This window comes from Salmo salar, chromosome ssa09, assembly GCF_905237065.1.
Source record: "Salmo salar chromosome ssa09, Ssal_v3.1, whole genome shotgun sequence".
NCBI lineage: Eukaryota > Metazoa > Chordata > Actinopteri > Salmoniformes > Salmonidae > Salmo > Salmo salar.
Genome location: NC_059450.1, coordinates 73,859,200 through 73,887,153, shown reverse-complemented (window position 1 = coordinate 73,887,153; position 27,954 = coordinate 73,859,200). Strand labels below are relative to the sequence as shown.

At 45.0% G+C, this 27,954-nt stretch overlaps 1 protein-coding gene across 1 annotated transcript in view; it reads left to right on the top strand.

Annotated features, from left to right (window-relative positions):
• Positions 1 to 27,954, top strand: part of trpc7b (transient receptor potential cation channel, subfamily C, member 7b) — a 66,695-nt gene that overhangs the window by 5,215 nt on the left and 33,526 nt on the right. The window contains exons 2-5 of the mRNA XM_014212395.2: positions 5,540 to 6,302; positions 17,591 to 17,773; positions 22,437 to 22,601; positions 24,803 to 25,019. Coding sequence (XP_014067870.2) covers positions 5,540 to 6,302; positions 17,591 to 17,773; positions 22,437 to 22,601; positions 24,803 to 25,019 — 1,328 coding nt within the window. The remainder of the gene's footprint in view (positions 1 to 5,539; positions 6,303 to 17,590; positions 17,774 to 22,436; positions 22,602 to 24,802; positions 25,020 to 27,954) is intronic.

The window sequence follows — 27,954 nt, the reverse complement described above, 5'->3', positions numbered from 1 at the left end:
TCCCTCTCTCTCCCTTGCTCTCTCTCCCTCTCTCTCCCTTGCTCTCTCTCCCTCTCTCTCCCTCTCTCTCTCATTCTCTCCCTCTCTCTCTCTCTCCCTCCCTCCCTCCCTCGCTCACTCACTCACTCCCTTCTCTCTCTTTTTCCCCTCTGTTTTCCATCTCTCCCTCTCTCTCTCCCTCGCTCTCTCTCATTCTCTCCCTCTCTCTCTCTCTCTCTCTCATTCTCTCCCTCTCTCCCTCACTCACTCACTCACTCACTCACACACTCACTCACACTCTCTCTCTATCTCTCTCTCGCACACTCTCCCTCACTCTCTCTCTCTCTCTACCTCGCTCTCTCTCTCATTCTCTCTCCTCTCCTCTCTCGCACACTCTCCCTCACTCTCTCTCTCTACCTCGCTCTCTCTCTCATTCTCTCTCCTCTCCTCTCTCGCACACTCTCCCTCACTCTCTCTCTCTCTCTCTCTCATTCTCTCTTGCCCACTTTCCCTCTGATTGCAAGTCTATTGGTCTGATGTCTATAATGATGGAAGATAATTATATTTCACATTGGAATCAGACATGGAATAAGAGCAGATGGAGACAGTAGAGAAATCGAAGCAGAGAAATATTTGAGAGAAATATACACCGATTGTACAAAATGTTAAGAACACTTTCCTAATATTGAATTACACCCTCTTTTGACCTCAGTACTGCCTCAATTCATCAGGGAATGGATTCTACAAGCTGTCGAAAGTGTTCCACAGGTATGCTGGCCAATGTTCCCTCAAATTTTTTGGGGCACTGAGCAATTTTCAGGTCTGCTGAGCGCAAACTTGAACTTTTTGAAAATTCTATGCAACTACCAGCACGTGTTTACGAGGAACACTGAGATTGTACCTGTTATTTGCATTGCCCCCCCCTTTTACGCTGCTGCTATTCTCTGTTTATTATCTATGCATAGTCACTTTAATAACTCTACCTACATGTACATATTACATCAATTACCTCAACACCGGTGCCCCCGCACATTGACACATTGACTCTGTACTGAAACCCCCTGTATATAGCCTCCACATTGACTCTGTACTGTTACCCCCTGTATATAGCCTCCACATTGACTCTGTACCGGTACCCCCTGTATATAGCCTCCACATTGACTCTGTACTGATACCCCCTGTATATAGCCTCCACATTGACTCTGTACCAGTACCCCTGTATATAGCCTCCACATTGACTCTGTACTGATACCCCCTGTATATAGCCTCCACATTGACTCTGTACTGATACCCCCTGTATATAGCCTCCACATTGACTCTGTACCAGTACCCCCTGTATATAGCCTCCACATTGACTCTGTACTGATACCCCCTGTATATAGCCTCCACATTGACTCTGTACTGATACCCCCTGTATATAGCCTCCACATTGACTCTGTACTGATACCCCCTGTATATAGCCTCCACATTGACTCTGTACCAGTACCCCCTGTATATAGCCTCCACATTGACTCTGTACTGATACCCCCTGTATATAGCCTCCACATTGACTCTGTACTGATACCCCCTGTATATAGCCTCCACATTGACTCTGTACCAGTACCCCCTGTTTATAGCCTCCACATTGACACATTGACTCTGTACCGGTACCCCCTGTATATAGCCTCCACATTGACACATTGACTCTGTACCAGTACCCCCTGTATATAGCCTCCACATTGACACATTGACTCTGTACCAGTACCCCCTGTATATAGCCTCCACATTGTTATTTACTGCTGCTCTTTAATTATTAGTTACTTTTATTTCTTATTTTTTTAAATATTTTTCTTAAAACTGGTTAAGGGCTTGTAAGTAAGCATTTCACTGTAAGGTCTACACTTGTTGTATTCGGCGCATGTGACAAATAAAATTTGATTTGATTTATAAGTTACAGTTTTAACAGTGGCCAAGTAGGCTACTGTGGCTATTTGATCATTATGTAGGCCTACCAGAGTGGCCTACGTAGTATTTGTGGCAGACATAGTATTTGCTAATAGTATTTGTAATTCATGTAGGCAGTCTTTGGGATTCTATTGCCTATTCAACCAATCAGAAGTGCTGATCTTTAACCCCTGCCACCTGAGATGGGTGGTTGATTGATGTGGTCAGATGACCGCTGGTCATCACCGAGCTCTGGTCACTGAAGCTCAGAGAGGCAGAGGCTGATGTGCAGCTGTAAGATCCTGTTGGCTTTTAGATGGGGAATTTGACTCTCTTCACACTCACTCATGCAATCACATGCGCACAGACACACACACACGCGCGCTTTCTTACGGTCTAAGGAGTTCTACTCAGCACTCAGCATTCTGATTTATTTTCCTAGTAGGACAACTCTCTCTCTCTACCTCTCTCTCTCTCTCTCTCTCTCTCTCTCTCTCTCTCTCTCTCTCCAATTAAATTCAGATTGCTTTATTGGCATGACGTAGCAAGGTACATATTGCCAAAGCGTACCTTGGAGATGAAGTGATTGATTTACAATTATAAAAGCTGAAGAACATACGTACATCCAGGTACATCCTCAGGTGCTGGAGTTGTAGACAAACTCATGGAAAACAGAAAGGAAAACGCTGCATACTGCTGCTGATGCTCCCAGGTGATATTTATTTACAACGTTTCAACCCTCAGGTCTTCATCAGGCATCCTAAGGTCAAAACATTATTATAAATAAAATCATCTGGGAGCATGAGCAGCAGTGTGCAGCGTTTTACTTTCATTTACAATTATAACATCATTTTTAAAATAATCATCAATATTTTCAATGGGACAATAGTAATAATCAAGGGTCAAAATAACCATACATTGAACAATAACAATAACAATGGCATAGAGGACATGTGCAGGTTGGTTGGTCTGTCAGACACTGTCACTCATCTTATGGAATGCTGTAATGTAGTGCGCTGCCAACCCACAGCTCTCTGCGTCCTCCCCCAACAGGACTGGTAGCCTAATCTCATCAGAGAGGTCTTTGAAACCTTGAATAAGGGTTTCAAATTTGGGGAAATTACACTCTCTAATTGTTTATATTTTTGTTCAATTTGTCAGGAAATGTCTAGTTCTGCAGTGGTGCAATGGTTTCCCTGTGTCTACCCTTCTCATGCAGGAACCCTTAGACCCACTCCAATTCGCATACTGCCCCAACAGATCTACAGATGCCGCAATCTCAATTGCACTCCACACTGCCCTTTCCCACCTGGACAAAAGGAACACCTAAGTGAGAATTCTGTTCATTGACTACAAGTCAGTGTTCAACACCACAGTGCCAACAAAGCTCATCACTAAGTTAGGACCCTGGGACTAAACACATCCCTCTGCTACTTAGGCAACAACACATCTGCCACACTGTCCTCAACACTGGGGCCCCTCAGGGGTGCACACTTAGTCCCCTCCTGTACTCCCTGTTCACCCACGACTGCGTGGCCAAGCACGACACCAACACCATCATTAAGTTTGCTGACAACACAACAGTGGTAGGCCTGATCACCGACAACGATAAGACAGCCTATAGGAAGAAGTTCAGAGACCTGGCAGTGTGATGCCAGGATAACAACCTCTCCCTCAATGTGATCAAGACAAAGGAGATGATTGTGTACTATAGGAAAAGGAGGGCCAGACAGGCCCCACTAACATCGACGGGGCTGAAGTGGAGCAGGTCGAGAGTTTCAAGTTCCTTGGTGTCCACATCACCAACGGACTATCATGGTCCAAACACACCAAGACAGTCGTGAAGAGGGCACGACAACACCTTTTCCCCCTCAGGAGACTGAAAAGATTTGGCATGGGCCGCAGATCCTCAAAAAGCTCAACAGCTGCACCATCGAGAGCATCCTGACCGGTTGCATCACCACCTGGTATGTCAACTGCTCAGCATCTGACCGTAAGGCGGTACAGAGAGTAGTGTGTATGGACCAGTACATCACTGGGGCCAAGCTTCCTGACATCCAGGACCTATAAGTCATAGTTCTCTCTTCTACCGCACGGCAAGCAGTACCAGAGCGCCACGTCTAGGACCAAAAGGCTCCTTAACAGCTTCTACCCCCAACCCCCCCTTTGTTTTTACACTGCTGCTAGTCGCTGTTTATTATCTATGCGTAGTCACTTTACAAATGGCCCCTACTAACCTGTACCTCCGCACATTGACTCGGTACCGGTACCCCCTGTATATATTCTCATTATTGTTATTTTCTTGTGTTACTTTTAGATTTTTTTTTGTATTTTTTTCACTTTAGTTAATTTAGTAAATCTTTTCTTAACTCTATTTCTTGAACTGTATTGTTGGTTAAGGGCTTGTAAGTAAGCATTTCAGCGCATGTGACAAATAATATTTTATAGCAAGGCTGTGCTCACTGAGCCTGTACTTAGTCAAGGTTTTTCTAAGGTTTTAATCAGTAACCATGGTCAAATAGTTAGCTACGGTGTACTGTTGATTTAGGGCCAGATTGCAATGCATTTTGCTTTGTGCTTGTGCTTGTGTTTCCCAATAGTTTTGTTTTGACTGTGTTGTAATTTGGTTTATTCTGATTGATTGGATGTTCTGGTCTTGAGGCTTCAGTGTGTTAGTAGAAGAGGTTTGTGAACTCAGCCCCAGGACCAGCTGGATGAAGGGACTTTTCTTTGCTCAGCTCTTTTTCTGCTCTACATGCGTTGTTTGTAGTTTTCCTCTTGACATGTAGGAGAATCTTACAGACCTCTTACAGACCTCAATGGTTTCAGGTTTTAATGGGGTGTTTGTCCCATTGGGTGAAATCTTGTTTTGAATGTGGAGCCCACACCTCGCTGCCATGAAGTGGAATTAATTCAACGACACATTTAATGACACAAGTTTTAGCCAAATTTTAATAGGTATTTCAATTAGATTTTTTTTTTTTTTATGGCGTAGAATGCCCTGCGTGCTTTCTCTCTGAGGCCATTCAAATCAAATCAAATGTTAGTTGTCACATGTGCTGAATACAACAGGTGTAGACCTTACAGTGAAATGCTTACTTACGAGCCCCTAACCAACAATGCAGTTTAAAAAAAACGTACCTTACCACCTGGGGGCGGCCTGTCAGGAAGTCCAGGATCTCTACCTCACTGCCTCATTTTGGTGTCCAGTTGAGGTTATTTTTAAACCTTAGTAATGGGTCTAGTTCCCTGACATATGGATCTTCTCTGGAAAATCATTACTTTTGTCTCAGGGCCCTGATCTGGCCCAGGATCTAGCAGGTCCAGGTTCTGCTGTCGGCCATGTGCTGTGGGTGACAGCAGTCTCTCTCTCTCTCTCTCTCTCTCTCTCTCTCTCTCTCTCTCTCTCTCTCTCTCTCTCTCTCTCTCTCTCTCTCTCTCTCTCTCTCTCTCTCTCTCTCTCTCTCTCTCTCTCTCTCTCTCTCAACTTTAATAATGATGAAATTGTGAAAAATATGAATAACATTCCACCCATGAGGCTTTTGGTCATTGACTGCAGGAAAGGGATACCCCTTGCTTAACCTTTTCTATCTCTCTCTCTCTCTCTCGCCCTCCCTCCCTCCTCCCCCTTCTCTAGAGTGGAAGCCATGCATCGGAGACACACCACAGTGCGGGAGAAGGGGCGTCGCCAAGCCGTGCGAGGACCCGCCTACATGTTTAACGAGCGTGGCTCGGCCCTGACGCCCGAGGAAGAGGGTTTCCTTGACGCCGCCGAGTACGGCAACATCCCAGTGGTCCGCAAGATGCTAGAGGAGTCCAAGACCCTTAACTTCAACTGTGTGGACTACATGGGCCAGAATGCATTGCAGCTGGCGGTGGGAAATGAACACTTGGAAGTGACTGAGCTGCTGTTAAAGAAGGAGGGGCTAGCCAGAGTGGGTGACGGGCTCCTATTGGCTATATCTAAAGGGTATGTGCGTATCGTGGAAGCCATATTGGGGAACCCGGCGTTTAGCCAAGGGCTGCGGCTCACCCAGAGTCCCCTCGAACAGGAGCTACGGGATGATGATTTTTACGCTTATGACGAAGACGGGACTCGGTTTTCTCACGACGTCACCCCTATCATCCTAGCAGCACACTGTCAGGAGTATGAAATTGTACATATCCTGCTCACCAAGGGGGCCCGCATTGAGAGGCCTCATGATTACTTCTGTAAGTGCAATGAGTGTACAGAGAAGCAGAGGAGGGACTCGTTCAGCCACTCGCGCTCCAGGATGAACGCTTATAAAGGGCTGGCCAGTGCTGCCTATCTGTCCCTGTCTAGTGAGGACCCTGTATTCACCTCGCTGGAGCTCAGCAACGAACTGGCCAGACTGGCTAACATAGAGACTGAGTTTAAGGTGAGTTTAACAGGCCAGACTGGCTAACATAGAGACTGAGTTTAAGGTGAGTTTAACAGGCCAGACTGGCTAACATAGAGACTGAGTTTAAGGTGAGTTTAACAGGCCAGACTGGCTAACATAGAGACTGAATTTAAGGTGAGTTTAACAGGCCAGACTGGCTAACATAGAGACTGAGTTTAAGGTGAGTTTAACAGGCCAGACTGGCTAACATAGAGACTGAGTTTAAGGTGAGAGATAATGGAACACAAAACAAAGACAACACACACACGGAAACACACACACACACACACACACACTAAACAGAAAACACACACAATAGAGACCGAGTTTCAGGAGAGAGATCAGAACACATCAAATCAAAGTGTATTTGTCACGTGCGCCGAATACAACAGGTGTAGACCTTACAGTGAAATGCTTACTTACAGGCTCTAACCAATAGTGCAAAAAAGTTATTAGGTGAACAATAGGTAAGTAAAGAAATAAAATAACAGTTAAAAGACAGGCTATATACAGTAACGAGGCTATAAAAGTAGCGAGGCTACATACAGACACCGGTTAGTCGGGCTGATTGAGGTAGTATGTACATGTAGATATGGTTAAAGTGACTATGCATATGATGAACAGAGTAGTGTAACAGAGGGGGTTGGTGGGTGATGGGACACAATGGAGAGGGAGACAGAGGGAGAGAGAGGGAGAGAGAGAGAGAGAGAGAGAGAGAGAGAGAGAGAGAGAGAGAGAGAGAGAGAGAGAGAGAGAGAGAGAGAGAGAGAGAGAGAGAGAGAGAGAGAGAGAGAGAGAATATTGCCAGTGGAATTTTCTGCTGTAATGATTGATATTCTTAGCAACTTTGGCTCAGGACTGAGGCTGGTTTGCTTTTCTGACTCACTACTTCTACACACACATGCAACCATTCAGAAAGTATTCAGACCCCTTGACTTTCCCAGATTTTGTTACGTTACATCCTTATTCTAAAATGGATTAGATAAAAAAAGAATCCTCATCAATCTACACACAATACCCCATAATGACAAAGAGAAAACAGGTTTTTAGAAATGTTTGCAAAATTATAAAAAATGTAAAATGAAATATCTTCTTTACTTAAGTATTCAGACCCTTTGCTGTGAAACTCAAAATTTAGCTCAGGTGCATCCTGTTTCCATTGATCATCCTTGAGATGTTTCTACAGCTTGATTGGAGTCCCCCAGGGAAATTAAATTGATTGGACATGATTTGGAAAGGCACACACCTGTCTATATAAGGTCCCACAGTTGACAGTGCATGTCAGAGCCAAAACCAAGCCATGAGGTTGAAGGAATTGTCGGTAGAGCTCCGAGACAAGATTGTCTCGAGGCACAGATCTGAGGAAGGGTACCCAAACATTTCTGCAGCATTGAAGGTTCCCAAGAACACAGTGACCTCCATCATTCTTAAATGGAAGAAGTTTAGAACCACCAAGACTCTTCTTAGAGCTGGCCACCCGGCCAAACTGAGCAATCCACGGAGAAGGACCTTGGTCAGGGGGGTGACCAAGAACCCGATGGTCGCTCTGACAGAGCTCCAGAGTTCCTCTGTGGAGATGGGAGAACCATCCAGAAGGACAACCATCTCTGCAGCACTCCACCAACCAGGCCTCTATGGTAGAGTGGCAAGACGGAAGCCACTCCTCAGTAAAAGGCACATGACAGCTTGCTTTGAGTTTGCTAAAAGGCACCTAAAGGACTCTCAGACTATGAGAAACAAGATTCTCTGGTCTGGTGAAACCAAGATGGAACTCTTTGGCCTGAATACCAAGAGTCACGTCTGGAGGAAACCAGGCACCATCCCTACGGTGAAGCATGGTGGTGGCAGCATCATCCTGTGGGGATGTTTTTCAGCGGCAGGGACTGGGAAACTAGTCAGGATCAAGAGAAAGATGAACGGAGCAAAAGTATAGAGAGATCCTTGATGAAAACCTGCTCCAGAGCGCTCTTGGCCTTAGACTGGGGCGAAGGTTCACCTTCCAACAGGACAACGACCCTAAGCACACAGCCAAGACAATGCAGGAGTGGCTTTGGGACTCTGAATGTTCTTGAATGGCCCAGCCAGATCTCGGACTTGAACCCAATCTAACATCTCTGGAGAGACCTGAAAATAGCTGTGCAGCAACGCTCCCCATCCAACCTGACAGAGCTTGAGAGGATCTGCATAGAAGAATGGGAGAAACTCCCCAAATACAGGTGTGCTAAGCTCGTAGTGTCATACCTAAGAAGACTCGAGGCTGTAATCGCTGCCAAAGGGTCTGAATACTTATGCAAATGTGATATTTCATTATAATTTTTTTCTAAAAACCTGTTTTTACTTTGTCATTATGGGGTATTATGTGTAGATCGATGAAGAAATGTTATTTTTACTCCATTTTAGAATAAGGCTGTCACATAACAAAATGTGGATAAAGTCAAGGGGTCTGAATACTTTCCAAATGTACTGTATACACTCATACTGTACACACGTTAACGTGTTAACAGCACACAATTGGTTCTTGAGTTTCATGCTGCAGTGTGGGATATACAGCCACAAGGACAGTAACAAGATTTAAGCCCGGAAGCTATGGGAGGGAGGGGAGGCAGAGGGGAACATTTTGGCATTGGGGGGTGAGGTAAAGTGAGGAGAAGGGTGCAGCGCTGACAGGTGCTTGGGTCGGCATTTGTCGTGACTGGAGCTGTCTGTCTGTCTGTCTGCTTCCCAGAACTGTAAATGAGAAATAGTCTCCTGAGGGACTTAGTTCTATTACCCTCCATCTCTCTCATTACACATTCATTATAACCCGTCTCTCTCTCTCTCCTCCTCTCTCTCTCTCTTTCTCTCTCACTCTAACTTCCCTCTCATCCTCCATCTAAATCTAACTTTCCCTCTCTCTAACTCTCTCTACCCTCTATCTCAACGAAAGGAAGGACATGACTAATCTAACAGGTGAAGTCCCAGTGGGCTTTATCATTGCTGTTGTTGCCACCAGTGATGTCATTGCCCTCTGTAATGTTTGTGTGGTTATGTGCAGTATCAGCCCTGTTGTTGCCACCAGTGATGTCATTGCCCTCTGTAATGTTTGTGTGGTTATGTGCAGTATCAGCCCTGTTGTTGCCACCAGTGATGTCATTGCCCTCTGTAATGTTTGTGTGGTTATGTGCAGTATCAGCCCTGTTGTTGCCACCAGTGATGTCATTGCCCTCTGTAATGTTTGTGTGGTTATGTGCAGTATCAGCCCTGTTGTTGCCACCAGTGATGTCATTGCCCTCTGTAATGTTTGTGTGGTTATGTGCAGTATCAGCCCTGTTGTTGCCACCAGTGATGTCATTGCCCTCTGTAATGTTTGTGTGGTTATGTGCAGTATCAGCCGTGTTGTTGCCACCAGTGATGTCATTGCCCTCTGTAATGTTTGTGTGGTTATGTGCAGTATCAGCCGTGTTGTTGCCACCAGTGATGTCATTGCCCTCTGTAATGTTTGTGTGGTTATGTGCAGTATCAGCCCTGTTTTCCCGGGTGATGTTGACACGGTGTCATGTATTGTCCAAGTGGGTTAAAGTGATAGGGACAACACACAATGTGGTCCTAATGTTAGGGATAGGGATTGTAGCAGACATTGTGTCTATGGTAGAGATAAGACTAGGGTCATAATGTTAGATGTGTGTTCATTTTGATGCTGTGAATATGATGCAGATAATTTGTAACAAATCCCACATTCATTTTACATTAGTTTGGCGCTGTCTGTCCCCTGACCGGCTAGACAGGTCAATCGCTCTCCTGTAGTGCCCCTGGACAGGACAGACAGACACACACACATGCATACACACACTCAGTGTCAATGAATCAGAATCACCTTTATTCACACAGACATGATCAATGTTTCAATTGTTTCAAGGCTTAAAAATCTTCTTTAACCTGGCTCCTCCCCTTCATCAGAATCCGAATCACCTTTATTCAACAATTATATTTCCACATACTGATAGTTTTACTTGGTGATATGGTGCTGCTAGTGATAGACAACATACTGATAGTTTTACTTGGTGATATGGTGCTGCTAGTGATAGACAACATACTGAGAGTTTTACTTGGTGATATGGTGCTGCTAGTGATAGACAACATACTGAGAGTTTTACTTGGTGATATAGTGCTGCTAGTGATAGACAACATACTGAGAGTTTTACTTGGTGATATAGTGCTGCTAGTGATAGACAACATACTGAGAGTTTTACTTGGTGATATGGTGCTGCTAGTGATAGACAACATAGTGAGAGTTTTACTTGGTGATATGGTGCTGCTAGTGATAGACAACATAGTGAGAGTTTTACTTGGTGATATGGTGCTGCTAGTGATAGACACCATTTAGAGACACAATACAGACAGAGGAGTTTACAAAAAATGTACATACATTCATATCTGTAGAGATGTAAGGGTGCTGAGGGTGCTGCACCCCCACCCCCAAAGTACTTCCCGCGGCTATGCAAAAATTATATGCAATTAGGTAGAGTGATATACAAATATACAGTGGATAATACAGTTGATATGAAGTGGATTATACAATTGAAATACAGTGGATTATACAGTTGATTTACAGTGGATTATACAGTTGACATACAGTTGACAATACAGTTGATATACAGGGGATTATACAGTTGATATACAGTTGACAATACAGTTGATATACAGGGGATTATACAGTTGATAGAAAGTGAATGTACAAATGTACAGTATCAGTGTACATATATCTAAATGCAGAGCGATGGACAGAGTGCCAATGCAGTATAGTGCAGTTATTTAAAGTACAGTTCAGAGATGGCTTGATGTGGTGTGCAGCACAGAGTTCATAGATACATACCTTCAGAAAATATTAACACCCCTTCACTTTTTCCACATTTTGTTGTGTTACAGTTTGAATTTAAAATGGATTAAATTGAAATGTTTTGTCACTGGCCTACACAATACCCCATAATGTCAAAATGGAGTTATGTTTTTCGAAAAGTTTGCAAATTAATACAAAATGAGAAGCTGAAAATGTCTTGGGTTAAGAAGTATTCAACCCCTTTGTAATGGCAAGCCTAAATACATTCAGGAGTAAAAAACAAGTCACATAATGAGTTGCATGGTGTAACAGTCGTCGTCGTAAGTGGACCAAAGCGCAGTGGGTTGAGTGCTCATTATATATTTATTTTGAACACTTAAGAAAACAAAACAAGAAAACATACGAACGAACAGGATTACAGGCTAAACACAGCTATGCAATCACAACTTCCCACAAACCCCAAACAAAACACACCCCTCTATATAGGACCTTCAATCAGAGGCAACGTGGAGCAGCTGCCTCCAATTGAAGGCCAAAACAATAAACTAAACATAGAACTACAAAGACTAGACTAGAACACAGAAATATACTAACGTAGAACATAGCCCAAAAACCCCGGAAAACACTAACCAAACACCCCTCTACATAAACACACACCCCGAACCACAAAACAAATACCCCCCTGCCACGACCTGACCAAACTACAATAACAAATAACCCCTTTACTGGTCAGAACGTGACAGTACCCCCCCCCCCAAGAGGTGCAGACCCCGGATGCACCTCACACAAAAGCAAAATACACACAAAATAAACCCCCCAAACTAAAGGGAGGGAAGGGAGGGTGGCTGCCATCACCGACAGTTCCCGTGCTACACCCCCCCCCTCCCCAATCCTCCTACTGTGGAGGTGGCTCAGGCTCTGGCCTAAGTCCCGCACCAAACCTGTCCACCCCCGCTGAATACATATTTAATGTTACCCCTCCCGAAGTCTCTGTGCTATGGCGCATCGCTGAAGACCTCGGGCTGATGTGCGTTCCTGGAGACCTCAGGCTGAAGGGTGACTCTGGCTGCGCCGATTCCGGACTGTCGGGCAACTCTCGCTGCGATGATTCCGGACTGTAGAGCGACTCTCGCTGCGCCGATTCCGGACTGTCGGGCGACTCTCGCTGCACCGATTCCGGACTGTGTGCCGTCTCACTCGGTTCCGGACTGTGGGCCGTCTCACTCGGTTCCGGACTGTGGGCCGTCTCACTCGGTTCCGGACTGTGGGCCGTCTCACTCTGTTCCGGACTGTGGGCCGTCTCACTCGGTTCCGGACTGTGGGCCGTCTCACTCGGTTCCGGACTGTGGGCCGTCTCACTCGGTTCCGGACTGTGGGCCGTCTCTAGACGGGGCACTGTCGCCGGACGCTCTGGACGGGGCACTGTCGCCGGACGCTCTGGACGGGGCACTGTCGCCGGACGCTCTGGACGGGGCACTGTCGCCGGACGCTCTGGACGGGGCACTGTCGCCGGACGCTCTGGACGGGGCACTGTCGCCGGACGCTCTGGACGGGGCACTGTCGCCGGACGCTCTGGACGGGGCACTGTCGTCGGAAGCTCTGGACGGGGTACTGTCTTCGGAAGCTCTGGACGGGGACTGCGCACTGAAAGCCTGATGCGTGGGGCTGGTAGTGGAGATACCAGACTGGAGACACGCACCTCAAGGCTAGTGCGAGGAGCAGGAACAGGACGAGTTGGACTGGGCTGACGCACTGGAGGCCTGGTGCGTGGGGCTGGTACTGGAGATGCCAGACTGGATACACGCACCTCAAGGCTAGTGCGAGGAGCAGGAACAGGACGAGTTGGACTGGGCTGGCTGACGCACTGGAAGCCTGGTGCGTGGTGCTGGCTTTGGATGTGCCAGACTGGAAACACGCACCTCAGGGCTAGTGCGTGGAGCGGGAACAGGATACACTGGACCATGGGTAAGCACTGGAGGTCTGGAGCACACCTCCTGCACAACCCGTCCGGGCTGGATGGTCATAGTAGCCCTGTACGAGCGGAGTGCTGGCACAGGGCGAACTGGGCTGTGCAGAGGCCTGATGGTTGCCGTGCGTAGAGCAGGCGTAGGATAGCCTGGGCCTAGGAGGCGCACTGGTGGTCAGATGCGCTGCGCAGGCATCCTCCTTCCAGGCTGGATGCCCACTCTAGCACGGCACTTGCGAGGGGCTGGGATCACTCGCACTGGACTGTGCGTGCGTATGGGCGAGATCATGCACACTTCCGCATACACCGGCGCTCTCTTCACCACACACTCCCCATAATAAGCACAGGGAGTTGGCTTAGGGCTCACCCTTGGCCCAGCCAAACTACCAATGTGCCCCCCCCAATTTTTTTTATTGGGGCTGCCTCTCCGGCTTCCTTGCCAGCCATGTTCCCCTGTAGCGTTCCCGGTCCTCTTCAGCCTCTCTCCATGGTCCCTCTCCGGCTAATATCTCCTCCCAAGTCCACCTGCTGCTCCTTTCCCTGCTGCTTGGTCCGTTTGTGGTGGGAAGTTCTGTAACGGTCGTCGTAGTAAGTGGACCAAAGCGCAGCGGGTTGAGTGCTCATTATATATTTATTTTGAACACTTAAGAAAACAAAACAAGAAAACAAAACAAGAAAACGTACGAACAGGATTACAGGCAGCTATGCAATCACAACTTCCCACAAACCTCAAACAAAACACACCCCTCTATATAGGACCTTCAATCAGAGGCAACGTGGAGCAGCTGCCTCCAATTGAAGGCCAAATCAATAAACTAAACATTGAAAACTACAAAGACTAGAACATAGAAATATACTAACATAGAACATAGCCCAAAATCCCCGGAAAACACTAACCAAACACCCCTCTACATAAATACACACCCCGAACCACATAAAACAAATACCCCCCTGCCACGTCCTGACCACACTACAATAACAAATAACCCCTTTACTGGTCAGAACGTGACACATGGACTCACTCTGTGAGCAGTAATAGTGTATAACATGATTTTTGAATGACTACCTCATCTATGTACCCCCCACATACAATTATCTGTAAGGTCCCTCAGTTGAGCAGTGAATTTTAGACACAGATTCAACCACAAAGACCAGGGAGGTTTTCCAATGCTTCACAAAGAAGGGCACCTATTGGTAGAAGGGTAAAAATAAAAAAACAGATGTTGAATATCCTTTTGAGCATGGTGAAGTTATTAATTATATCAATACAATACACCCAGTCACTACAAAGATACAGGCATCCTTCGTAACTCAGTTGCCAGAGAGGAAGGAAACTGCTCAGGGATTTCACCATGACGCCAATGGTCACTTTAAAATAGCTACAGTGTTTAATGGCTGTGATAGGAGAACACTGAGGATGGATCACCAACATAGTAGTTACTCCACAATACTAACCTATTTGATAAGAGTGAGTGCATGTGTCAAGCTTGAATTTGTGTGTGTGTGTGTGGTTGTTTGTTTATGAGTGTTTATGTGTGTGTTAGCATATCTGAGGGACCTCAAGCACTGGCCTGCAGAGCTCTGTGGGGTTCAAGGGAGCACATAAGGAGGCGGGAGTATGGAAGGATGAAAGAAGGAGCAATGGGTGAATGGATGAACGAGGCAGAGAAATATAAGAATGAGATAGGAAGAGATACAGGAAGAGACATTTAGGTTTTAGAGAGGGAGAGGGAGTGTTTGGAAAATGAATAAAAATGTGTGTGTGAAAGAGAGATGGAAAAATATGAAGGGATGGGAGAGAAGGAGAGGGGGAGTGTGGTGTCAGAGCTGAAAGCTGTGAAATTGGCTCCAGAGCAGCACCTGGTTTTCGAACAGCTAATCAAGTCATTATACAAACACTAGCTGCACAAGAACATTCTACCACTCATCTCTCTCTTCTCTCCCTCTACAGGAACATTCTACCACTCATCTCTCTCGTCTCTCCCTCTACAGGAACATTCTACCACTCATCTCTCTCTTCTCTCCCTCTACAGGAACATTCTACCACTCATCTCTCTCTTCTCTCCCTCTACAGGAACATTCTACCACTCATCTCTCCCTCTACAGGAACATTCTATCACTCATCTCTCTACAGGAACATTCTACCACTCATCTCTCTCTTCTCTCCCTCTACAGGAACATTCTACCACTCATCTCTCTCTTCTCTCCCTCTACAGGAACATTCTACCACTCATCTCTCTCTTCTCTCCCTCTACAGGAACATTCTACCACTCATCTCTCCCTCTACAGGAACATTCTACCACTCATCTCTCTCTTCTCTCCCTCTACAGGAACATTCTACCACTCATCTCTCTCTTCTCTCCCTCTACAGGAACATTCTACCACTCTTCTCTCCCTCTACAGGAACATTCTACCACTCATCTCTCTCTTCTCTCCCTCTACAGGAACATTCTACCACTCATCTCTCTCTTCTCTCCCTCTACAGGAACATTCTACCACTCATCTCTCCCTCTACAGGAACATTCTACCACTCATCTCTCCCTCTACAGGAACATTCTACCACTCATCTCTCTCGTCTCTCCCTCTACAGGAACATTCTACCACTCATCTCTCTCTTCACTCCCTCTACAGGAACATTCTGCCACTCATTTCTCGCTTCTCCTTATCTTCTGCTCCTTTAAGGGGGGGCTGAACTTCCTGATTTAGCCTGGGTTTCAATTTTCCTCATTAAGAAATGCGACTGAGAGAAAGATTTGAGTCTTGGAGGTGTGCTTTGACGTGCGTGTCTCTTGTGTGTGCGTTGTAATGTGGAAAGTGTTTGTACTTTCACTATGCCAAAACGGAAACCCAAATAGTCACTCCCCCATTTAGAAACAGTCTAACCAGGTCTAGTTTCTGGAAGTAGCCTAGGCTAGCTAGGAAGCTAGTCAACTTTTTTCCCCAATTAGTTTCAGCCAGCCATGAGTGACCGTGGCAAAGTTGGTAATACTTTGGATAGCGTATCTATGGGGCTAGTCAGGGATCATCAATAAATTGCACAGTGTAAATGGAACAATATTTTCATGTTGCACATCTTTTAGTTATCTTATTAAATGCTTTCAATAATTGTAGATTCATTTTTACAGTTTATAGTTGGTTAGAGGTTTTTAAGTCATTGAAATTTCAATTTGAAGCTATTGACATTTTAAAATATTGTTGCATGTACATTGTGTCATTTACTGATGGTCCCTTACTATCCCCACATATGGATATCAGATGCAAACCAAATTGACCATGGGTAATATGATTGGGTCATGTGCAGCTGCACTCCAAATGAATGTTTACTTGGGTGCTGCCAGCTGTGGGAAGGATGGAAATTAACCCAAGCCAAGGAAAACTCAGTACCTTTCATTATGTGGCATACAATCTTTTCCAAATGATCTTGCAGATCTCAGTTTTGGAGAAGTCTGACTTTATGACCAAAATTATCCTATTAACTCTAAGGTCGATGTCCGCACCCCGCGGAAATCTAATAAACATAATAAAATTACCCATAAAAATCTGTCAGTTTAAACTAGAGATATCTGTTGTTTTGCATTGTATCGACAACATCCGCCTATGTAACACCATCTGCGGTGAAAGGTGACCGAGCCAGAGTGGTCTACCGTAGCGTCCGAACGGTTTGGCCTACAAACTATTATGACCTCTCTATGGAAAGATGAGACTCTCACTAACACGATGGGGTTTGTTCTCTATGACCCCCTGAAGCATCTTGGGACTCGTCTGAAGTTGGTACAGCTGATCTGCCAACTTCTGTCTGTAGCGTCTGAACAGTTTTGGCTACACACTACTATGACCCATCTGTGTAAAGGTGAGACACTCACAAACACGTACACGTCGGTTTTACTCTAGGACGCCCACAGGCCTCAGAAGACTGATCTGAAGGTCCCCCGGTACCAGTTGAACAAATAACTGGAGTATATATGGACACTGGTTAGTTCTAAAAATAAGGGGTTAAATACATGTCCAAAAAAATAACACATTTTTACTGATCTTTGTTATATTTCTCAGATAAAGGACAGACACTTCAAAACAAACTTCCTTTGGATTTTTGGGGGACTATCTGTTGTTCCATGAAGTGAATCTGTTAGTCAATGTGTTTGTATGGGCTAATAGCAAGGCGAAAAATAATGTTTAATGAAATATTTTTTCTCTATTTTTTTTAACACTTCAAATCAAATGGCTAAATGATCGTTAGTTTGACCTTCTTAAAACAATTCCATATAACTTAGCAGAACACCCCCCCCCCCCCCACACCCCCCAAGAGACTCTTATGGATTAATATTGATTCCACATAGAAGTTGTTCATATCCTTCCGTTGCTCTTTAATATGTCTTTCCTTCTCTCTCCCCTTTTCTCTCCTCTCTTTCCATCCTTGCTATTTTCATGTGTCCCTTTCTCGGCCTCAATTTCTATCCTCCCACCATTCAACCTCCCCCTCACTCCCTTTCTCTCTCTCCATAGAATGACTACAGGAAGTTGTCCATGCAGTGTAAGGACTTTGTCGTGGGGGTGTTGGACCAGTGCAGAGACACAGAGGAGGTGGAGGCCATCTTGAACGGTGACGTGGACAATGCCCCGCCCAGTGAAAACAACCGGCCCTGCCTCGAACGCGTCAAACTGGCCATTAAATATGAGGTCAAAAAGGTGAGAAACCCTAACCAGGACTGCAACCTGATCGCATTGCTTGACACTGTTGTAAATGACTAACGTTACATTTTGTTTTAGTTTACATGGCAGTATTTATCTGATAGCATCAGTGGTGGAAAAAGTACCCAATTTTCATACTTGAGTAAAAGTACAGATACCTAAAAATATACTTAAGTATCAAAAGTAAAAGTACAAGTATAAATCATTTCAAATTCCTTACATTAAGCAAACTAGATGGCCATGTTTTCTATTTTTTGAATTAACAGATAGCCACGTCCACGCTCCAACACTCAGATATCATTTACAAGCGAAGCACATGTTTAGTGAGTCCATCAAATCAGAGGTAGTAGGGATGACCAGGGATGTTCTTTTGAAAAATGCTTGAATTGAACCATTTTCCTGTCCTGCTAAGCATTCAAAATGTAACGAGTACTTTTGTATCACTTTTCAGGAGAAGACCCAGATGCAGACAGTGTCGAAGTAACGAAAGTGTATTACTAGAACAGGCAAGCAAAATGGCAGGCAAAATGACAGTTCAAGGGCAGGCAGAGGTCAGTAATCCAGATCAGAGTCCATACAGAGTACAGAACGGCAGGCAGTCTCGGGGTCAGGGCAGGCAGAGGTCAATAATCCAGGGTGGTGTGACAAGGTAGAGAACGGCAGGCAGGCTCAGGGTCGGGGCAGGCAGAGGTCAATAATCCAGGGTGGTGTGACAAGGTACAGAATGGCAGGCAGGCTCAGGGTCGGGGCAGGCAGAGGTCAATAATCCAGAGTGGTGTAACAAGGTACAGAACGGCAGGCAGGCTCAGGGTCAGGGTCGGGGCAGGCAGAGGTCAATAATCCAGTGTGATGTGACAAGGTACAGAACGGCAGGCAGGCTCAGGGTCAGGGCAGGCAGAATGGTCAAAACCAGGAAAACTAGAAACAGGAACTAGAACAAGACAGGAGAAAGGGGAAAACCGCTGGTAGACTTGACGAACAAAACAAACTGGCAACAGACAAACAGAGAACACAAGGGTAAATACACTGGGGATAATAGGGAAGAACACCTGGAGGGGGGAGGAGACAAGCACAAAGACAGGTGAAACAGATCAGGGTGTGACACTTTTGGGTGTCAGGGGAAATGTACATCATTTTCTTTTGGAATGTAGTGAAGTAAAAGTTAAAGTTGTCAAAAATGTAAATAGTAAAGTAAAGTACAGATAACCCAAAAAACTACTTTAGTAGTACTTTAAAATAGTTTTACTTAAGTACTTTACACCACTGGATAGCATTGATTGTACATGAAGCGTTTGACCGCATTTGTCTGTTTGACCTTATTGTTTACTGGTGTATGTGAAAATGTGGATTTAGGTTCAGTCTAGAAAATTCAGGGAGAGCATTGGATCAGTGATGTAGTATTGCAGTAGTGATGCAGCACACACATTTCTCTGTGTGTGTGTGTGTGTGTGTGTGTGTGTGTGTGTGTGTGTGTGTGTGTGTGTGTGTGTGTGTGTGTGTGTGTGTGTGTGTGTGTGTGTGTGTGTGTGTGTGTGTGTGTGTGTGTGTGTGTGTGTGTCCCAAGGCCTGGTAGCGTTTGTAAATATCAGACTATCGAGCCTGTCTCAGAGTGCTTATCCCTCTCATACCAGAAGTGTTTCAGCTAAATGTCAAACTACATCACCTCTCCCTACATTACCCGGGACTCACAGAGACTGACACACACAAACACACACACACTCATACACACACAGTTCAACAATAAACGTATACATGTTTATCTGACCTTATGGTTGATGATCCTGTATTGAAACATCATGAGACATTAGTACCATCAGGTCTCATATCATCTAAGCCATAATAATGTAGACTCCAGCCTGTCTGTAAGCATCCAGGGACACAGTAAAGTGTAGTGTATGGGGAGCGTGACCACAGCAGTGTGTTAATCAACCTGCCAGACTGACCCCGGATACTAGTGTGTAAACTGAGGGACACAGATATACACACACATGTATACACACACAAACTTAGAGGGTGTCTCAGGGAGAGTTGGGATATGCAAAAAAACAAATTTCCAAATCACAAATATTATTATATTATGCACAATTGTGCATGTGTTAAACAGGACAAATATAAGCACCCACTAAATGATGAATTATTATTAGTCATTACAGATGGAGAATAGCTGACAGGAAGAACAGATCCATTTAAAGTGCTTTTCCTGTGGTGCGCTTCTTGAAGAGTTTAAATTATTTTAAAAGTTGGAATTTGCCAGCAAATATTTGTGATTTGTATCCAACTTGAATGCACTGCAGGGAACTGACTGAACCTTTATTCTTGGCTTATTTTATTGCTCAAATCAAATCTAATTGTATTAGTCACATGCGCCGAATACAACAGTGGAATGCTTACTTACAAGTCCCTAACCAACAATGGAGTTTATAAAATATACGAATAAGACTAAGAAATAAAAGTAACAAGTAGTTAAAGAGCAGCAGGAAAATAACAATAGTGAGACTATATACAAGGGGATACCGGTACAGAGTCAATGTGCTGGGGCACCGGTTAGTTGAGGTAATATGTACATGTAGGTAGAGTTATTAAAGTGACTATGTATAGATGATAACAACAGAGAGTAGCAGCTGTGTAAAAGGGGGGGGGGGCAATGCAAATAGTCTGGGTGGCCATTTGATTAGATGTTCAGGAGTCTTATGGCTTGGGGGTAGAAGCTGTTTAGAAGCCTCTTGGACCTAGACTTGGCGCTACGGTACCGCTTGCCGTGCGGTAGCAGAGAGAACAGTCTATGACTAGGGTGGCTGGAGTCTTCGACAATTTTTAAGGCCTTCCTCTGACACTGCCTGATATAGAGGTCCTGGATGGCAGGAAACTTGGCCCAAGTGATGTACTGGGCTGTACGCACTGCCCTCTTGCGGTTGGAGGCCGAGCAGTTGCCATACCAGGCAGGGATGCAACCAGTCAGGATGCTCTCGATGGTGCAGCTGTAGAACCTTTTGAGGATCTGAGGACCCATGCCAAATCTTTTCAGTCTCCTGAGGGGGAATAGGTTTTGTTGTGCCCTCTTCACGACTGTCTTGGTGTGCTTGGACAATGTTAGTTTGTTGGTGATGTGGACACCAACGAACTTGAAGCTCTCAACCTGCTCCACTAGAGCCCCGTCGATGAGAATGGGGGCGTGCTCGGTCCTCTTTTTCCTGTAGTCCACAATCATCTCCTTAATCTTAGTTACGTTGAGGGATAGGGTGTTGTCCTGGCACCACACGTCCAGGTCTCTGACCTCCTCCCTATAGGCAGTCTCGTCGTTGTTGGTCATCGGCAAACTTAATGATGGTGTGCCTGGCCGTATAGTCATGAGTGAACAAGGAGTACAGAAGGGACTGAGCATGCACCCCTGAGGAGCCCCTGTGTTGAGGATCAGCATGGCGGATGTGTTGTTTCCTACCCTTACCACCTGGGGGCGGCCCATCAGGAAGTCCAGGATCCAGTTGCAGAGGGAGTTTAGTCCCAGGGTCCTTAACTTATTGATGAGCTTTGAGGGCACTATGGTGTTGAATGCTGAGCTGTAGTCAATGAATAGCGTTCTCACATAAGTGTTCCTTTTGTCCAGGTGGGAAAGGGCAGTGTGGAGTCCAATGGAGATTCATCATCTGTGGATCTGTTATGGCGGTATGCACATTGGAGTGGGTCTAGGGTTTCTGGGATAATGGTGTTGATGTGAGCCATGACCAGCTTTTCAAAGCACTTCATGGCTACAGATGTTGAGTGGTACGGGTTGGTAGTCATTTAGGCAGGTTACCTTAGTGTTCTTGGGCACAGGGACTATGGTGGTCTGCTTAAAACATGTTGGTATTACAGACTCGGACAGGAGAGGTTGAAAATGTCAGTGAAGGTTGAAAATGCCAGTTGGTCAGCGCATACTCGCAGTGCACGTCCTGTTAATCCGTCTGGCCCTGCGGCCTTGTGAATGTTGACCTGATTAAAGGTCTTCTCACATTGGCTGTGGAGAGCGTGATTACACAGTCTTCCCGGAACAGCTGGTGCTCTCATGCATGTTTCAGTGTTATTTGCCTCGAGGCATAAGTAGTTTAGCTCGTCTGGTAGGCTCGTGTCACTGGGCAGCTCTCGTCTGTGCTTCCCTTTGTAATCTGTACTGGTTTGCAAGCCCTGTCACATCCGACGAGCTTCAGAGCCGGTGTAGTACAATTCGATCTTAGTCCTGTATTGACACTTTTCCTGTTTGATGGTTTGTCGGAGGGCATAGCGAGATTTCTTATAAGCTTCCACGTTAGATTCCCGCTCCTTGAAAGAGGCAGCTCTAGCCTTTAGCTCAGTGCGGCTGTTGCCTGTAATCCATGGCTTCTGCTGTAGCTATATGACTGTAGTTTTAATTATTTTATACAGTTCATGGTCCACACTTCCTGTCAGCAGGAGTAAGAACTGACCCACACTTCCTGTCAGCAGGAGCAGAACTTTGTGCTTTGTTAATATACAGTAGCCATCTTTATGTAAGTGTGGGACAGTGTGTTTTCATCTCTCTCGCTCTCTCTCTCTCTTTCTCTCTTGCTTTCTCTTTCTCTCTTGCTTTCTCTTTCTCTCTTTCTCTCTCTCTGTTTTTAAATTATATTTAGTGTGTTTCCATCTCTCTCTCTCTCTCTGTCTGTAGTTTGTGGCCCATCCTAACTGCCAGCAGCAGCTGCTGACTATCTGGTATGAGAACCTGTCAGGTCTGAGGCAGCAGTCCATCGGGGTCAAGTGTTGGACCGTTCTGGGGGTCAGCTTGGGTCTGCCCTTCCTGGCTCTCGCCTACTGGATCATGCCCTGCAGCAAGGTAACGAGGGGGGGGGGTTGTCATGTGTGAGTGGTTGAGTGTCAATGTGTGTGTGTGTGTGTGTGTGTGTGTGTGTGTGTGTGTGTGTGTGTGTGTGTGTGTGTGTGTGTGTGTGTGTGTGTGTGTGTGTGTGTTTGAGATCTGGAGTGTCGGAGCAGTAATACCCTTGTGGGGGTTCTAGGGGCTGTTGTCAGTAAGATGATTTCTAACCAATCGAAGACAGACAGAGGCTAATCCTCCTATAGCAGGAGGAAGACACTGTAAGTATCACACTAACCTTAACCTCCACTGGCAGGTCCCTCCCAGCATCCTCTCTGACACTAGCACAGCCTCTGAAGAGACAGAAAGAGAAAGGAAAGGACATAGAAAGAGAAGAGAGAGATAAAGAGAGCAAGCCAAGAGGACGTGAGAAGGGGAATTAAGTGGGTAGGGAGAGGATTGGTGACAGGAGAGTGGAGAAGGATGCATAAGAGTGAGCGAGAGAGAGGAGAGGAAATGGACAGAGACTAAGGGGAAAAGGAGGGAGAGATGTACAGGGAGACTGAGGGAGTCCGACAGAAAGACAGACAGAGAGAAAGATGGATGGAGGGAGTATGGATTGAGGGGGTGATCAGAGATGGTCTCTGCTGATGATGTCTGTAATCATTACATCTAATAGGACCATATCAGGGTCCAGTCACCCATTTTACTGCTGCTAACACCTACTGAGAGAGACACAGGCAGCCAAGACCCCTCCACACTGAGAAGTACAGCAGGATCTCTCCCCACCTCATTCTGCTGAGAATCCAAATGGAACCCTATATTTTTTCCCTATATAGTGCACTACGTTTGACCAGAGACATGTGGTCCCTGGTCAAAAGTAGTCCATTACATTATAGGAATATGGTGCAGTTTGGGACGTAGCTAGTTCCTGTCCAGAGTAAACAGATGGGAAAGACACACACCTGATTGATTAGGTTAAGATGGCAGTGTTTGTGGCGGCAGGTAGTCTAGCATTTAGAGCGTTGGGTCAGTTACCGAAGGGTCGCTGGTTCGAATTCCCAAAATCTGCCGATGTGCCCTTGAGCAAGACACTTACACCTAATTGCGTCTGTAAGTCGCTCTGAATAAGAGTGTCTGCTAAATGACTGATGTAAATGTGGTGATCAACACCCTTGATGTATCTGTTGGTTGATGTGGGACACGCACACAGCACAATGGCTGTGTGTTAAATGAACAAGCTGGCCAATATGTGTATGGTTGTACTTATGTGAGTGCGTGTTAATATTTACAAATACATGTGATTTTGAGTGCATAGTTTTGAATGTTCAGTGTGTCGATCTGCATCCCTCTGAAGCATAGTTGTGTTTGTGTTGGTGTACCACTCTGTACCTGTCTGATTCTCTATTACTGAATAGTAGAACACACAACCAGATTCATATTTCACACACACTGTCTTATTTAGTGTTTTCAATTCACATTTTCATTTCTGGACATGGGCTACTGGAGGGCCATTAAATTCGAAGGTCTGTTAGCTTCACTCCAATGGAGAAATGTTCTATTCAATTGACAGGAGTATTGAGTCTGACTCAAAGTCTGACTTAGCTGATCCCTAAGTCTGACTTAACTGAATATGTCTTGTTTTTCAGCCTCAGGTTCCAGACCATAGTCCACACTAGTTCCACTAAGTCAGTTAATTATGACACCTCTGGACAGTGATACTGTTTCTTTGCAATATCATGTACACGTTTAACATGGTACTATTACATTTAAGCAATAAGGCACCTCGGTGGTTTGTGGTATATGGCCAATACCACGGCTAAGGGATGTTCTTAGCACGACGGAACGCGGAGTGCCTGGATACAGACCTTAGACGTGGTATATTGGCTATATACCACAATCCCCTGAGGTGCCTTATTGCTGTTTAAACTTGTTACAAACATAATGACAGCAATAATAATACATGTTTTGTCATACCTGTGGTATATGTTCTGATATACCACGGCTGTCAGCCAATCAGCATTCAGGGCTTATAATTACATTTGAATCATTTAGTAAACGCTTTTATCCAGAGGAACTAGTGCATTCATCTTAAGATAGCTAGGCAAGACATCCACTTCACAGTCATAGTAAGCAGACATTTTCCTAGATAAAGCAGCTATGAGCTAAGTGTAAAGAAAGGCTAATACAACTGTTGTATTTTTTGACCCTGTTTGTTTTAGTTGGGTCAGATCCTGAGAAGTCCTTTCATGAAGTTTGTGGCCCACGCTGTGTCCTTCACCATCTTCCTGGGCCTGCTGGTCATCAACGCCTCAGACCGCTTTGAGGGGGTCAAGAACCTGCCCAACGAGACCATCACTGACCACCCTCGTCAGGTGTTCCGGGTCAAGACCACTCAGTTCTCCTGGACTGAAATGCTGATCATGAAGTGGGTGCTGGGTGAGTAGGGGAGAGGGAGAGGGGATAGAGGTAAGAGGGGAGGGAATGAGAGAGGTCAGAGGAAGAATGTGAGGGGATGGATTAAGAAAGAGAAAGAAAGAAGGAAAGGATGGAGAGAAAGAAATAGGAAATGAAAGAGAAAGAGAGAGAGAGACAGGTACCCTCAAACATAAGATCTATCATTACAAAAAACTCAGCTGGTTTCTCCATCTCTTCTTTCTCTCTCCCCCCCTCGCTCTCTCTCAATTAAATGTACATTTATTCCATTTCAATTTAATGGCTTTTATTGGCATGGAAAACATGTGTTTACATTGCCAAAGCAAGTGAAATAGATAATACACAAATGCGAAATGAAAAAAAAGTGAAACAGTAAATGTTACACTCACATAGTTCCAAAAGAATAAAGACATTTCAAATGTCATATTATGTCTATATACAGTGTTGTAATGATGTGCAAATAGTTAATGTACAAAAGGGAAAATAAATAAACATAAATATAGGTTCTTCACTGGTTGCCCTTTTCTTGTGGCAAGAGGTCACAAATCTTGATGCTGTGATGGCACACTGCGGTATTTCACCCAGTAGATATGGGAGTTTATCAAAATGGAAACTGTTTTCAAATTATTTGTGGGTTTGTGTAATCTGAGGGAAATATGGGTCGCTAATATGGTCATACATTTGGCAGGAGGTTAGGAAGTGCAGCTCAGTTTCCACCTCATTTTGTGGGCAGTGTGCACATAGCCTGTCTTCTTGTCACACCCTGTTCTGTTTCACCTGTCCTTGTGCTTGTCTCCACCCCCTCCAGGTGTCACCCATCTTCTCCAATATCCCCTAGGTATTTAAATCTGGGTTTTCTGTCTGTCTGTGCCAGTTTGTCTTGTATGTTCCAAGTCAATCAGTGTGGTTTTTCCCGTGCTCCTGCCTTTTCTATTCTCTTATGCTAGTCCTCCCAGTTTTGACCCTTGCCTGCTTTCTGGACTCTGTTCCCGCCTGCCTGACCATCCTGCCTGCCCTGACCTCGAGCCTGCCTGCCACACTGTACCTCCTGGACTCTGAACTGGTTTTAACATTTTGCCTGTCCACGACCATTCTCTTGCCTACCCCTTTTGGATTATTAATAAATATCAAAGACTCAAACCATCTGCCTCCCGTGTCTGCATCTGGGTTTCACCTTGTGCCCTTATACTTCTCTTGAGAGCCAGGTCTGCCTTCGGTGGCCTTTCTCAATAGCAAGGCTATGCTCACTGAGTCTGTACATATTCAATGATTTCCTTAATTTTGGGTCAGTCACAGTGGTCAGGTATTCTGCCACTGTGTACTCTCTGTTTAGGGCCAAATAGCATTCTAGTTTGCTCTGTTTTTTTGTAAATTCATTCCAATGTGTCAAGTAATTCTTTTTTTTGTTTTCTCATGATTTGGTTGGGTCTAATTGTGTTGCTGTCCTGGGGCTTTGTGGGGTCTGTTTGTGTTGTAAACAGAGGCCCAGGACCAGCTTGCTTAGGGGACTCTTCTCCTGGTTCATTTCTCTGTAGGTGATGGCTTTGTTTTGGAAGGTTTGGGAATCGCTTCCTTTTTAGGTGGTTGTAGAATTTAACTTATCTTTTCTGGATTTTGATCATTAGCAGGTATCGCCCTAATTCTACTCTGCATGCATTATTTGGTGTTTTACGTTGTACACTGAGGATATTTTTGCAGAATTCTGCATGCCGAGTCTCAATTTGGTGTTTGTCTCATTTAGTGAATTCTTGGTTGGTGAGTGGACCCCAGACCTCACAACCATAAATTGCAATGGGTTCTATAACTGATTCAAGTATTTTTAGCCAGATCCTAATTGGTATGTCAAATTTTATATTCCTTTTGATGGCATAGAAGGCCCTTCTTGCCTTGTCTCTCAGCTCATTCACAGCTTTGTGGAAGTTACCTGTGGTCCTGATGTTTAGGCTGAGGTATGTATAGTTTTTTGTGTGCTCTAGGGTAACGGTGTCTAGATGGAGTTTGTATTCGTGGTCCTGGCAACTAGACCTTTTTTGGAACACCATTATTTTGGTCTTACTGAGATTTACTGTCAGGGCTCAGGTCTGACAGAATCTGTGCAGAAGATGTAGGTGCTGCTGTAGGCCCTCCTTGGTTGGTGACAGAAGCACCAGATCATCAACAGTAGACATTTGACTTCAGATTCTAGTAGGGTGAGGCTGGGTGCTGCACACTGTTCTAGTGCCCTCGTCAATTTGTTGATGTAGATGTTGAAGAGGGTGGGGCTTAAGATGCATCCCTGTCTCAGCCCACGGCCCTGTGGAAAGAATGTGTGTTTTTTGCCGATTGTAATTGCACACTTGTGTTGATTCTAAGATTTGTGTGTGATCATGTATGTGTTTTTGCTGTTTGTTCTTTGTAATAGAGCCAAAAAGATTGGAGAAGTGGTTTATCCACACATCTCTGTTTTGTATATATAACTCTTCTTTTTGTTTGTTTCGAGTTTTCCAATTTTACCAGAAGTGGTTAGATTCTATGGATTCTTAAATTATATGAGCTGATTTCTGACGTGCTGTTCCTTCTTTTTCCGTAGTGTATTTCTGTATTGTTTTAGTGATTCACCATAGTGAAGGTGTAGACTCAGGTTTTCTGGGTCTCTATGTTTTTGGTTGGATAGGTTTCTCATTTTATTTCTTAGGTTTTTGCATTCTTCATCAAACCATTTGTCATTGTAGTTCATTTTCATAGGTTGTCTCCTTGACATTTTTAGATTTGATAGGGAAGCTGAGAGGTCAAATATACTGTTTAGGTTTTCTACTGCCAAGTTTACACCTTCACTTGAATTTGCTGTTGCCCAATTGTTTTATGGTTGATTTCCACACTACTTTCCTCCCATCTATAGCATTTCTTATTATTATTCAGTTCCTTTTGTGACTCATGATTGAGCATAGCTCTGTTCAAG